The sequence below is a fragment of the Culex quinquefasciatus genome, chromosome 1 (assembly GCF_015732765.1).
Source record: "Culex quinquefasciatus strain JHB chromosome 1, VPISU_Cqui_1.0_pri_paternal, whole genome shotgun sequence".
NCBI classification, from domain to species: Eukaryota; Metazoa; Arthropoda; class Insecta; order Diptera; family Culicidae; genus Culex; species Culex quinquefasciatus.
Window position 1 is genome coordinate 39,188,768 of NC_051861.1, and position 15,349 is coordinate 39,204,116.

General features: G+C 38.4%; 1 protein-coding gene across 13 annotated transcripts in view; it reads left to right on the plus strand.

Moving 5' to 3' along the window:
- LOC6037355 (tensin-1) overlaps nucleotides 1-15,349 on the plus strand; it is a 447,484-nt gene that overhangs the window by 423,039 nt on the left and 9,096 nt on the right. For 10 of the 13 annotated variants that reach the window (XM_038249944.1, XM_038249946.1, XM_038249947.1 and 7 more), the window contains 6 exons: nucleotides 5,448-5,537; nucleotides 5,603-5,822; nucleotides 6,317-6,664; nucleotides 8,455-9,315; nucleotides 9,909-10,084; nucleotides 10,270-10,332. In XM_038249944.1, coding sequence (XP_038105872.1) covers nucleotides 5,448-5,537; nucleotides 5,603-5,822; nucleotides 6,317-6,664; nucleotides 8,455-9,315; nucleotides 9,909-10,084; nucleotides 10,270-10,332 — 1,758 coding nt within the window. The remainder of the gene's footprint in view (nucleotides 1-5,447; nucleotides 5,538-5,602; nucleotides 5,823-6,316; nucleotides 6,665-8,454; nucleotides 9,316-9,908; nucleotides 10,085-10,269; nucleotides 10,333-15,349) is intronic. The other 3 variants (XM_038249948.1, XM_038249950.1, XM_038249957.1) reach the window with 3 other exon arrangements.

The following is a 15,349-nucleotide window of genomic DNA, read 5'->3' on the forward strand; positions in this document are numbered from 1 at the left end:
GTTTTTTGTTTATTTCGCCCTCATGGACCGTAATAACATTGTAGAGACAAGTTGGACTAGTTGCAGTTGAGGGACCTGCTGACCTTGTTTTGGCTTGGAGGCGACCATTGGAGGGCATTGACTGTGGAAGTAGGGGGTGATCAACCCTCTCGGTAGTTTGACAGCATTAAATAAATTTGTAGGGTATAATAAGTTCATTCTTGTGCTTCCCACAGAAGCTTGTACGTTGACAGGAGTAGAGGATTATTTGAGATTGCATTGTTTATAATAGTTTTTAGTGATGTTTAGAAACTAGCAACACTGTTCATTTTGACAGATGGAATCAAAAAAAAATGTACACTCTAAATTGTGAAAATTTTATTTATAAGCTAATTTTAAAAATCCTCGATTTTAAGCAAAATTTCCAGCAAGATTTTGCAACTTGCACACGCAACTGCAAGTTCCCACACCAAAAACAAACCGGCGTCGCAAACCTGTTGGCCAATTCGGCCATTGCGGCAAAGTGCAAATATTTTCCCATTTTATGCGACACATAAATCTGAACAGTTGCTGTTGCTACCACACTCGTACTGTGAGTAATGCGGATCCGCACATGTGTGTGTTTGCCTGAGTAATTTCATTTTTTTCGTCCGGCACATCTGCGACGGAATTCCGCTGCGGGCCCCGATCGGTACCAGCTGGCCGGGAACGACCACTGACCTCGGCCGGACCGGGCAATAAATAGCGACTTTGGAGTGAAATTTCCGCTCATTTTGGCGCAGAAATGGGTGAAAAGTGCGATTTTTTTCCAAGTCGGTAAATTCCAGACTCGTGAGTTCAGACGAAGGTCTTCCGGAAGTGCTGTATCATCCGCATTTCTGCAGCCCATCTACGACGGGTGGACAGTTTAGCATGGTCGTGTGATTTTCTGCGGTTTCAAAAACCGCAACGCGGGGATTGCCCATTTTAATCCAATTTAAAGCGATCGCGAGCGCGCGCACCCTAAATAAGGTTCGATCGATACCGGAGCGCTTCAAGCGGGGGTACTTGACGGAACGATCGCTTATAAATTCATCAACGACGAAGAAACGAGGAAACTGTCCGCTTCGGATCGGCTTCTATTTAAGGCAAATAGTAATAATCATAATAGAGTTTAATATGAAAATAAATCGTTTCGGAGCTGTTCCATTTCCCATTGAAAAAAGTGACATTGGGCCAAGAGCTGCGCGATCGCAGCGCCGCCGTCGTCGTGCCGAAGAAGGTATGAGATAATAACAAGTTGTCGTCGTCGTCGTAGTAGACGTTGGCTGTCGCCGCCATTGAGGCGCGCTCGCTCTGAAAGCCCCCGCTGAGAAACGATGACGAAGGGGAAATATGTATGTTATTGCCTATTATTTTCTTTTAATTATTTAAATGACGACCAGTTACTGATATCGACGAGTGGTACTCGTCGTAATAATATGCGTATTAAGGTGCAACTACACCGGGGGTAATTAGTTGCCGTTGAGATCTCAAGCGGACAGGTGTTTGTTAGTTTGAGTTGTTTCTTCAAAAGATGGCGCCAAGCTGTCAAAGTTCAGTCGCGTGAAACGAAGGTTAAGAAATCAATTTGTGGTTGTTAGTTCTATTTTAGAGTGTATTGGCAGAAGAAGCGGCAGTGATACCAGGTTAATGTACATAATCTGACAGCTAGTTTTAGGCATTTTTTTGTTTTCTTTTAAAATTTATGTGTGGAAATTGGAAATATAAACTTATTTTATTATGCTCACAACGAAAGAATCTTTATCAGCATAGTAACCCTTTGACGACTACAAAGGGTTTAAAATTGATGTTTAAATTAATTTAAAGAAATTAATTCGGGACCTTGCTTGGCAGGTAGTATCATGTTTGACAGCTCGTTCCAAGGGGACCATAGTTGATCCATCGTAAAATGCTGGCTTGGCATTTTTTTTGCATTAAAATCAAATAAAGTGATCAGAAATGGTTTCAAGCGTGTTTTCGACGCTGTACATAAAAATTAACAGCTTTGGCAGCACTGATTCAACTTTGTATGTTAACAGCTCATCTATTATCACCTAATGTTTAAAAACGAATCCATATGTTGACAAACAATGCACGACAGGGTTGCAAGATCATCAAATTGTCTACGGTCGAAAAGATCATTTCGAAACTGCTTTCAAAACATATTTAAAAAAAATCCACATTTTTAATGTCCAAATAAGCCATTTTGCATAATTTGTTTCTCCCTACAAGTCGCTACACAAACTTAGGCTGTTTATTTAAAAATTCCTTTAAAACATTTGAAAATCTTTATTTTATAAGGGATTTTCTGACCAATTAGGTTATGATTTTAACTAGGTTTTTAAATTCAAGACAATTTTCTTTTTTTACATTTTGATCCAAGCTTTGGTGGCCATATCTAACCTTTTAAAGAATTAGGAAAAATACATATTTCTAAGTGCTACTCAAAAATCTCTCGTTTATGAATCAATTATATTTTGGAAACTATCGAAAAACGTATTCTTTACTGCAAAATCACGACTGACATTTCAAAAGTAATCATACGGAAATGTTAATAGCAAAAATTTAACAATGGTTTCATTTTATAATACTGAAAATGTTAGCTACTTAAAATTATTTTTTTCGTGGTTGAACAAGGAATGAAAATATTTTAAAATTCGGAAAAAGTCATATTTTTAAAAAATAATGTATGGCTCGAACACGGAACAATTAATCAAATCAAATCAAAATATCTATTGCAAATTGAATTTTACATCCAAGAATTACGTGTTTTTTAAACCGAAACAACAACGTCCGTCTTTCAGTACTTTTCAAAAGCTGGCAGTAGTCTGCGAAAAAAAAAATCAAAAATGAAAAAAAACGCTGGGTAAGGGAGATTTCTTAAAATCATTTTTTTTGTGATAAAACATGCAAAAAAAACAGCTAGAAGTTGCATTATATAAAACTTTAGCTAGAAAGAGATAGCAAATCTGATGCAAATAAACTCCCAGCTGTCATGTGAATAATTTCTGACTAAGAAAGCCTTATAAGAGAAACTCATTTCTGAAATCTTATGTCAGGGTTGCTAGAAATTCTAGATTTATGACTCATTGAAACAACGTTTTAATTTTTAAATAAAGCTTTCTCACTGAGCTTAAATGGTTTTTGTTATGGTTATGAAAATTCACTAATGTCGAAAATATTTTAAAACGAACCTTAGCATTTTAATTGGGTCCTAAAATGAAGCTTAGATTGCTGATATTATTGTTTACAGCGATAAAGCTTATTTTTCTGAGTACAATGACCCTTTGTACGACCACAAAGAGTTTAAAATGGATTTTTAAATCAATTTTGAAAAATTAACCTCGCGGTCCTTCTTGACAGAAAAGCTCCTACTTGACAGCTCGTTCCAAGAGGACCATAGTTAATCCATCGAAAAAATGTTGTCTTGTCAAAAAAAAAAATTGCATTAAAATGAAAAAAAGTGGTCAGAAATGGTTTTTAATCGTGTTTTTTAACGTTGTACATACAAATTGACATAGGGCTTTAGTACCCAATTTGTTTTCAGCTCATTGAATAAATATTTTTCCCCTGATTTTTCGAGCCGATTTGAATTAGGGGAGACAAAAACTTTGAAAAATATTTGCAACAGCCTTACAATTGATTAAAATTGCAAAATCTGAATTGATAACGATGTTGGATCACCTCATCAGCTGACAAAATTTGCTTAAAAATAGACCCAAAAATTCATTCAACTCAGCCCCTTTCAACCGTCAACGAATTTCCTTCTTTATTTTTAAACCAAAATCCTAGCTGTGCGTAATGACAGCTGTGTTTAGAGACCTCGTTTAACCAGGTAACACGCGTCGTGAGCCGTCGTCACCAAGGAAACGCGTAAATTACCTCCACTGAGAACGCCCCCCGTCAAACAGACCGGCGGGGTCTATACCGCAGGTCAAGAGACGCCAATAATCAATAACGTCATCGGGTGGAGCCGTTTTAGATTTTTGTTTGTTTTTCTGTCCGACTTGGACTGGCGTGGGAAGAGTGCCGGTTGTGTGACGGGTAGATTTAGATTTTTTTGGGTACTTCCCGTCAAATGGTGACGCTTTTTGTTCAAACATGAGTCCTAAGTTTGCTGTTTGTCATTTTTTGTTCGATGTTATCTAGCCAATGTTGTAGAGATTGAACATACTCAAAAATGGGTCAAAATATCCCATACTAGAGTTTCTTCCAATTTTAGTGTACACAGCTGTCATTGTGTCAGTGTTGCCAAACATGAGTTTTTTTTTTTCATCTGAATATTTTTTATTTAAGATCTAAAGCTAAATTTTCACCATTATTAAACAATTCATGCAACTTCCGGCGCGCATAACCTGAATCACCAAAGACAGCTTTAACGACCTCGTAGTTTACAGTGATTCATTCGCATTTAATGGTGTCTCTTCGAATCGACGACCCACTCCCTCACTATATGCAAATTGACACTCGAAAAAAAAAACCCATCTCATCACTCCGCCATCCGTCTTTGCAAAATATATCAGGCACAAAAAGTTGTGTCTCCGCGGTGCGTCCGTCACCCCTGGGGTGGTGGCGCCAAAAGCATTAGAAAATAAATAAAAACAATCCTCGCACATTTGTAAATCTATCAACAGCGATTTTTCATGTCTTTACACGCCGAAAACCAGTGTTTTTTGGGTCTATTTTTGTCCGTTTAGGACGCACTTCCGAACTGTCACCACAAACGCCTCCTTGATTGAGGTTATCTCTGCTAAACTTGGCACTTGACTGTTTTTTTTTGCGATAACGATTCGAACAAACCACGTGTGTTTGCTGATTTGATAAGGAATAAACAAAAATAAACTGAAATGGGTTTAAAGCGCGTGAAAATGATTATTACAAAATTATAGTGTAGAATGACAGCTACACGATCATTTGAATTAACCAACAAAGAATTTAATTTTATCCGATGTTTTTCGACAAAAAAATCTACTCTACTTTTAATAAATTTTTGCCGTTTCCCCTCCAACGCTCAACTGTCAGCTACCGTGAAATAAATTTCAATCATGCGTATATTTCAAACGCACCAACAAACTCACTTTTTTCGCTCGAAACGCGCGAGCGGAAACGCGTAGGCGACATATTTACGACATTAATTTCGCTGTAATCCAATCATTTGTAATTGAACGCGTTTTCAGGCGGCTAACGAACCTGACCACTTTGAGGTTATGGTCGTCGTAGTAGGCGTTGCGTCGCCTGTCACGGTTCGCAAGCCAACCTGCATAATCTGCACTTTTAAGATCCCAGTTGGTACTGGACTCGTGATATCTGACCCCAACCCGTAGGGCCTGCTAGGATTCAATTTCAGTTCAGTGTCGCTCGAGTTCTCCCTCTGTCGGCAAAGCCGACAAACCGTGTAAAATCGCATTTTGTGACGATTTCTTTTTTCGTTTTTTTTTTAATTGCAGAATCTCCGGCCAGACATGGCTTCAGCTTCAGCAGCAAAAACTACGTGCCAGAAAGGAACAGCAGAAACGGGAACATTCAAATAGCTTTAGGTAAGATTTTCTTTAGGAGAAACGCTGGCAACTCTGTCTCCAACGCTCATCGAATCTGTCTGCAGTTACAGTTACGGCAGCCCTGCATTCCCCACCGGTGAGACGCCGCTGTACCACAGTGGAACCACGCAGCACCGGCGCAGCCAAACCCTGTCCCCGGTGCGGATCAGCAACAACGAGCGGAACTACCACACGCTGACCACGACTACGCGGACCCACTCGACGGAGCGGCCATTCGTGGCCGTGAAGCGGGCCCACGAGAACGCCAAGATGCAGACGATTGGTGTGAGTAGATTTTGACGTTTGTTTTCTCGAGATTTGCACGTAATTTTCAAGTAAGGTTGCGGAAAACGCGCTAAAAAAATTGCACCTGCCTGACTTTAAACCGGTAGAATGTTATTTTTAGAAGCTATTATTTTGATTAAAGTTGCACCTTTTGGCCCACTCAAATGTTCATACACGAAATTACTCATCTGTACAGTCGATTTGTTGCATTCTACATCGATTCGGAATGGCGGGTGGAAAAATAGCTAAACTGACTAACAGTAAGTCACCGTGTAGACATCTGTCAAACAAAGTACACGGTCAAATCAGTTTAGTCATTTCCAATTTAATTGTTAACTTTTACAAAGTTATTTTTCCACTCAAATCTTCCCGTCAGTTTGCCTGCACAAGTTTTCAGTTTTATTGTTTACTTTTTATTTTACTTTCATCGCACGTGTCACATTTGCACCAAAAAACCCCAAAAACACCACCAAATTACACCCAAAACCCCGTAGTCTGCACCGCTGTCAGTTTTGAACGCTTCACCGCACGGTCATGTTGCACAAGCGCAACAACAGCAACATCCGACACCATCATCAGCCCCATCGCCATCGCCCTCGTTGGCATCGACGACCGTGGTGGACCAGAACAGCCACCACCACCACCATCAGCAAATTCAGCAACAACAACACGTTCAGTACACAGTAAACAGTAGTAGTAGCAATGGCCACCACCAACAGCAACAGTCGCAACAACAACAACAAATACAAAATGGCAGCTTCAACGGGACACACGTTCAAAACGGGCTGCTGTCCCTGGCCGACCAGGACCATTCGACGCCGAAGCACGGACATGCGAGATTGGTAGGTTTTTCGTTTTTTGGAAGGAGGAGGGATGTGTTGTTCCGCGTTGAAAACACGTCAGAGTAAAGTTGGTCAGATTTGTTTTTTTTAATATTGTTTGTTTACGCTCATTTGTTTGCTTGTGTGATTTGCCTTAGTTTGTCAAAATTTATCCTTTAGTTTTCATTATTCACTCTCTAAATAAATTCATTCAAACTAATACACTCATTTTATGATGAACTTTTCTACGAAAAACATTGGTGAGCTGGCAACACTGGAAGAATAAAAACAAACGCCCATTTGAATTTTCTCTCTTTTTCTAATTAGTTTAATTTTATTTTTGTTATAATCCGGCAAATTTAGGAGCTCTCTACAAATTAAAAATATATATATATTTAAAAACATATTCTTTAAATTGCCACATTAAAAATTTGTCGAATGGAAACACACTCAGAAACACGCTCTCGGCAAACTGAATAAATTTCATCCATCCTTTTTGAGAAAAACGCATTTGAATGTTGAGCATCCATTTTCAATTCCCTTTTTAATACAAAAGCAAAATAAGATGTTCTAATGATAACAAACGATGAAAACCTTGCTTTTATTGATACTTGATCATTCAAATTCAATAAAAAAGTATTTCCGTAATTTTATTTGAATAAAACAAACATAACTTCTTTTGAAATCACCAACGTCTATATCACCCTGCTGTCATTGAGGGGGACGCTTTGTTATGATTCGTTTTTCTTCGCCGAATGTACATGGTGCTTTTTTCATGATGCTTTTTTTTCGTCACGAGGTTTATGTAGTCTTTTGTTTGACAGGTTGACAGGGCTATATAAACAGGGACTGCTGATAGCAGAGATTTTGTTTATGTTACTTTATTTAAAATCATTATTAAACAGACTTTACTGAAGTAACTTTTGCTCATTTTTGGTGGAGAGGTAGCATATTAGGAGTACTTTCAGAATATGCAATAACCCAGAAAGTGTCAAAATGTACATGATGTCCTTTGAAATGTTACCGTCGGTTTAAGCTTTCATGTTAGTTTGCTTTTGATGCTTACTTTGGCAACAAACAAACAACAAAACAAAAACCCGAAAAATGTTGAGAACTATGAAAATGGTAAACAAAAAAGGTAAAGTTTACACAAACATTGTGATGTTTCTTGTGAGCGTGTAGCTGTCATTTTAGTTACACGCACATCAAAAGTCGCGCAGATTTCGTCACTGCCTGTTTCTCAACACATTGACACATACTTTGCCCACAAAATGTTTAGAATTGCTTAAAAAAAATAAATTAATTTTGAATAAATAGAGTAGCGATTTTTTCAAGCCGTTGATATAGCGTAAAATATTGCCTTGCCATTTTTAGTTTTGCATTTAAAAAAGTGTTTGGGCATGTCTTTTACCATTGTCATAAACATATCATTTCAAATCAATTTTCAAATTTAAATTCGATAATCCGAACAACTGACAGCAAAATGTTGACGTTTGCGTCCTTTTATTCGAAAAAGGAACAAATCCAACGTTCTCACAGCTTTGAGTGTGCTGTGCTAATTCTAGTTTTCGATTATAAAGCTTTGCCATAGGAAGTGTTGCCAGATCATTCAATTCAACAAATAATGACAATGATTGCGTTAGTCCCAGTAACTTTCGGTTTGATTTATCCCTCACCTCACGTGTGTGCTTGAGTTTTCTTCAAATTGTATAATTGGCATTTGCATCTTTCATTATTTTGATTTCATTTCCTTTCTGTTGTTGTTGTCGTCGCCATGTCCGTTTCTCTTCTCTCTTCTCGTCCATCTCTAGGAGTCCGAACAGTTACTCTTCAGTAACATAAACAGTCTGAATAATCTCGATACTAGCGAAAAACTAAACAATCTGCTAAAAGACATAACGAACAGTGCGGCGGCGGTCCAGCGGGCCGCCACGGTTGCCAGTAGTTTGCAACCGGCTGTTGTCACTACCAACACCACCACCAACACTGCTGCTGCTGCTCCCGCTGCTAATAACCCGGCCGCTACTATCGCTACTAGTGCTAACCACAACCTCAATCATCACCTCCAACAAAACCATCAAAACCATAGGCCCGTCCCAAACCATCTAAATCATTTGAACAACAATCATCACCACCACCACCACAACCACCAAAACCAAAATGGCCACCGGAAGGCACCCTACCCGGAACCAATGGACGTGTCCCCAACCGATGGCAACCCTCCACCACCGGTGGACCCTCCGAATAGGGAAGGCCAGTTGGCGCTGGACAAACTGCTGGCATCACTGGCACTGGAAAACGACGTTACCGAGCAACATCTGGCCAAAATTGACCAGCAACCGCCTCCGGCACCGGTAGTCCGGAACGGTAAAAACCCGTACCTCCCGTACCACGAGTCGGAACTGTCCGCCGTGATTGCCAACCTCACCGAGTACAACCTGAGCGAAGCGCGGGACTCCCTCGGGGACGCCTTCCGCACCCACACCGACATCATCAACGGCAACGGGTACCACCACCACTTTACGAACGGACGGTCTGGCAGCACTGCCGGCAACGGGGACGTCCTCGGAAATCACCACGTGCGTCGGATAGCGTCTGAAAGTGACAGCACCATCTCGTCCATCTCGCCGAGCCTGTCCGAGCGAAGTAATGCCATCTCGTGGTGCGATCAGGTAACACAACTGTCATCCACTCATAAGTTCCTCCCTTTTTCCCTCTCGCCAAGCGCATCTGTTATAAATGCATTTATTTATGTTTCTGTGTCTAATTCTTTTCAAGTTCACGTTCACGCTATCTCTGTTTATCACAAGTTCAATCATGCATGCTTTCTGACCTTGATGTTGCTAAACTCGAAACGTTTACTAATTTTAAAATGTGCACCGCAAAATCCCTTATTGAGAAGTTACTATTTCAGCTCAACAGAACAAAAAAAAAAAGAAAAAATCAAAACAAACCGCTCTGGACAAATAAACACGATAGTCTTGTTTGGGTAATTCATACGCAAACATGCGTAAATTTATTTAATCGTGTGAAACGTCAAACTCAAAAAAAAACTTAAAGTTTAGTCTAAAAAGATTCCTGCTATTTTGGCAACACTGCACAAGGTTGACAGTTTAACACGGTAACTGAAATTATCCAAGTTTGGGTCTAATGTCAACCCTTTCAAATGTTTAGTTTTTGACTGTTCAGAGCAGTTTTTAAAGACTTAAAATGATTCTGGAACACAAATCACTAAAATTCGACTTATTTTTACCTCCCCAAACAGGCTAGAGAGGAGTCGTTCTCGTCATACCGCTCGGAAACGGAACCGGACAACTCGCCTACGGGCGGTTCGCCTCGGCCCGAGACGCCGGCCTTCCCCGTCACCCCACGGACCCCGTACGGTCTCAGCAATGGCACCTCTAGTCCAGCACTTCCACCCAAGAGTCCGACATCACAACGGTGAGTTCTTCCTTTTTTAAAACCTGCATATTGGCCATTCATCGGTTTTATTTTGACAGCTGGCTTGAACTTCGCCAACTGTCAAAATTAAGCACGTGAAGTACGCCTGACCTCAAAACCAACCTCGAGACACTAAGCAGAGACTTTAGTACCAATAATACGACCCTTCCCGCTCCATTCTCCAGAAAATATAACTCGACATGGTCACTGCGAAGCCAGAAGTCGACCGTTTCAACGTACGACTTGAGGTTAGCCCCCCGAAAAAAATGCTTGAGTGAAATTTTCCAAAATACAACACTCGTCTCTCAATGTCACTCTCGTGAAAACAAGCACTCACCAATCGACTAAACAAGTTCACCTAAAAAAAAAACGATTGCATCGTGCTCTAAAATTAACAACCAATCAAAGTCGCCATCGCATCGCCGTTGCACGATTAATCATAGTAGGCGTGACCGCACTGACGATCGGATCGACACTTCTAATCCAAGAATAGAAACAGCCACCCACTTGACACGGGTAGCAAAAGTCACCTGACCTCTGATGATCGGAGCAGTCCACTTCCACTAATCAAACATAACCTAAAAAAAAAAACAAAAACAATGGAAAAACACACTTTCAAAACAGTGAATCAAAAATGCGCTTTTACTAAGATTTTGTAACAAATGTCCTTTTTTGTGTCATCTCCTCTTCAAATAATCTAAGTAAAAACATCCTTCTGAGACACTTTGAGCGGCTTAAGGTCGGGGCAAGTTTGTTTCAGTGCGTTGTGCCGATGGTTGAGAAGAAGCCCAACAGTTGCACTTTTTACTATGAGTAAGTTGTTACGTGTTCAGCGTCAATGAAAAATGGGTAACCTTCGTTGAACGTGTATTTGTTTATATTGTGTTGGAATCACAAAATCTCTGGCAACACTAAATGTTTCAAAATCGTCGCTTGTGTGCTATCTTGTGACATGTCTGCTGTAAAAATTATATTACGTGTCACAAGATAGCACACAAGCGACGAAATACACGCACATTCAAAATCACTCAATTTTCGTTAAAAGAGCAATTCTCTACGAAATCGTTCTTTTTTCTTCAATTTTAATTTTTATATTTTTAATCCGACTGAAACTTTTTGGTGTCTTCGGTATGCCCAAAGAAGCCATTTTGCATCATTAGTTTGTCCATATAATTTTCCATACAAATTTGGCAGCTGTCCATACAAAAATGATGTATGAAAATTCAAAAATCTGTATCTTTTGAAGGAATTTTTTGATCGATTTGGTGTCTTCGGCAAAGTTTTAGGCATGGATACGGACTACACTGGAAAAAGAATAATACACGGTCAAAAATTTTGAGATTTTTAATTTCACTTTTTATCATTAAAACTTGATTTGCAAAAAAAAAAACACTATTTTTATTTTTTGATATGTTTTAGAGGACATAAAATGCCAACTTTTCAGAAATTTCCAGGTTGTGCAAAAAATCATTGACCGAGTTATGAATTTTTTAATCAATACTTATTTTTTCAAAAAATCGAAATTTTGGTCGCAAAAATTTTTCAGCTTTATTTTTCGATGTAAAATTGAATTTGCATTCAAAAAGTACGTTAAGTGAAATTTTGATAAAGTGCACCGTTTTCAAGTTATAGCCATTTTTATGTAACTTTTTTCAAAATAGTCGCAGTTTTTCATTTTTTTTTAAATTAGTGTACATGTTTGCCCACTTTTGAAAAAAATATTTTTGAAAAGCTGAGAAAATTCTCTATATTTTTCATTATTGAACATTGTTGATACGACCCTTAGTTGCTGAGATATTGCAATGCAAAGGTTTAAAAACAGGAAAATTGATGTTTTCTAAGTCTCACCCAAACAGCCTACCATTTTTCAATGTCGATATCTCAGCCAGGGATGGTATTTTCTCGTTTCCTCGCCGATGGCGAGGGCTTTTAGATATCGTCCCTCGCTCAAATCATCAAATTTTCGGCGTTCTCCCAAAACTGCATCAAGAGAGCGAAGCGAAAACGACGCCGATGAAATAGCGAGCAACGAACAAACCGATGCGTAAGATGGAAAAAAAATCTCTCACACAGCCAGTCCCCTCGCTCAAAAAGCAAGAGAAAGAGCAATCGTGAAATTCTCTCGCCCGTAAGCCCTGTAGAAATGAGTTCATTTGTGTGCGTGAGCTCCAGTGTATGTATACAGCAATTTCGTGTGCGTGCCCCTCCGGTTGGAACGATCAGAGCTGAAAATGTCAGGGGTCCTGACGCGAAAATCGGCGACGCATACACGAATTTTTCAGATCCATTCACTGAACCGCAAAACCGTGACATAAACAAACCCGACTCAGTCGTGAGTGCCCTAGCTCACTGAGCAGCTACAATGCGAGGCAGTAGTCGACCAACGCTCATTCGACGTTGAACGCACACACATAAAGAAACAAGTTTTTACACAAAAAGTTGGTATTTATGCTTGGAAATGTAATTTTGAATATAAGTTATGGTTGTTTTAAGTGTTTTGCACAGTCTATAACCATTCAATTGTTTAAAAATAGTCAAAATAGTGTTTAGAGAGGATTTTACGAGTCAGTCATACGACACGAATTGAGTGAGTGTAGCTCATTTTTTCACGTCTCTCATTCTCCAGCAGCCGACCGGCACGAGTCAGGCGGCAGTGGTTGAACGGACACAGTAGGCTTACAGTCACATGCTAGCAGTGAACTGACATTTTGGTTTGCTTCACGTGTACGCTGGGTTGGAAACATTTTGCAGGCCTGGGAACGATAGTTCCATCGGAGCCAGCGAGAGGGTATTTCTCGTCGATGTGATGGGCTTTCGATATTCGCGATAGCAAGCCGACCATCACTCGGCTGCGAAAGAGAAGATAAATTTTAAGAGACGAGTAACGCACCGAAATATGCATCAATGATAGTGCGATGGTGATGGTTTACCTACCCTGATCTCAGCAACTAATCGTCCGATTTTCAATGTCAAAATATGAATCATTTGTGAAATTTTCCGATCTTTTCGAAAACAATATTTTCAAAATTTTCAAATCAAGACTAACATTTTAAAAGGGCGTGATATTGAATGTTTGGCCCTTCTGAAATGTTAGTCTTGATTTGAAAATTTGGAAAATATTGTTTTCGAAAAGATCGGAAAATTTCACAAATGTTTCATATATTGACATTGAAAATCGGACCATTAGTTGCTGAGATATCGACATAAAAAATGGTGGGTTGTTTGGGTGAGACTTAGAAAACGTCAATTTTCCAGTTTTTTAACCTTTGCATTGCAATATCTCAGCAACTAAGGGTCGTATCAACAATGTTCAATAATGAAAAATATAGAGAATTTTCTCAGCTTTTTAAAAATATTTTTTTCAAAAGTGGGCAAACATGTACACTAATTTAAAAAAATGAAAAACTGCGACTATTTTGAAAAAAGTTACATAAAAATGGCTATAACTTGAAAACGGTGCACTTTATCAAAATTTCACTAAAGTACTTTTTGATTGCAACTTCAATTTTACATCGAAAAATAAAATTGAAAAATTTTTGCGACCAAATTTCTATTTTTGAAAAAAATCAGTATTGAAAAATGCAGGATGGTATGTCTCTCCTAAAAAATACAAAAATCATTTAACTAAACCTGTTTATTTGAAAAGTGGTCTAAACGTCAAAATTTTCAAAAACCGATAGTGGGAATCGATTCTCCAGACAATTTTACATAAAAGTTGTCCATTGTCCTAACTCCAATCTTTGCGAAGTTACAGCGGTTTTAAAAATAAAAATGTCAAAAAACAGCTTTTTTGGTGGTTTTTGGCATTTTCTATATGACTGACTTGATTTTTCAGTCTCGTAAATATTTTTACCTGAAAGCTCGTCCAATTTCCCATAAGTTTGCCTTTGACAGCTTTTCAATTTGACTTGTTTTAATATTTACGTAAGATGATTTACTATCCAGATTTCTACCACACTGAAAAAAATATTCTGTTTTCAGTTATGAGCAATGTAATTAAGCTTATGCATCCAATTGAAAAGCTGTCAAAGACAAACTTATGAGAAATTTTAAGAGCTCTCCGGTAAAAATATTTACGAGACTGAAAAACCAAGTCTGTCATATAGAAATTGGCAAAAACCACCAAAAAACCTGTTTTTCAACATTTTCAATTTTAAAACCGCTGTAACTTCGCAAGGATTGGACTTAGGCCAATGGTCAATATGAAGACTTTTATGTAAAATTGTCTGGAGAATCGATTCCCACTATCAGTTTTTGAAAATGTTGACGTTTAGACCACTTTTCAAAACAATAGGTTTTGTAAATGATTTTTGTAATTTTTTTTAGAAGAGACATACCATCCTGCATTTTTCGTGAGTCTTTTTGTAACATTTTAGGCTATTTCCTCAAAAAATTTCAACGAAAAAAAAAATCGTGACTTTACCTTAAATTTTAACATTTAAACATAAAAATTGAAAAATCCCATAGAAGTGGCGTGTATTTTTCTTTCAGTGTATTTTTTTTTTCAGAAAGCCCGTCCAATTTCCTACAAGTTTGTCTTTGACCACTTTTTGGTACGATGCAACGGTTTCGAGATACAGTCATTTTTAAATTACAGAATACAAAAATATCTAAAAAAAAAATTACGCCCTTCTCAAATGTCATGTTCGAGTGCAATTGGGTACTAAAGCCCTATGTAAATTTTTATGTACAACGTTAAAAAACACAATTAAAAACCATTTCTGATCACTTTTTTTCATTTTAATGCAAACATAAATTTTGACAAGACAACATTTTTTTGATGGATCAACTATGGTTCCCTTGGAACGAGCTGTCAAGTAGGAGCTTTTCTGTCAAGAAGGACTGCGAGGTTAATTTTTTTAAAATTGATTTAAAAATCAATTTTAAACTCTTTGTGGTCGTACGAAGGGTCATTGTACTCAGAATAATAAGCTTTATAGCTGTAAACAATAATATCAGCAATCTAAGCTTCATTTTAGGACCCAATTGGCTCCATATACACAAAAATGGCTTATATAGGCCTAGGATAACATGTCTACAAAGTTTCATTGAAATCGGAGAGGGTCGGGTACAAAAGTACCAGAAAAATTCCTGATTTGAGCTGGAATTGCTCGAATTTAATTCCTAATTATTTCGGAGTAAATTTACTCAGATCAATATTTCTACTTTCTCTTCCCTAGATTGAATCGGTTTTGCCTGAATCTGTTTTTAGACGCGCACGCAGAACACAAATCAGGGAAAACTAGTAAAAATGCCTCAGTTTTT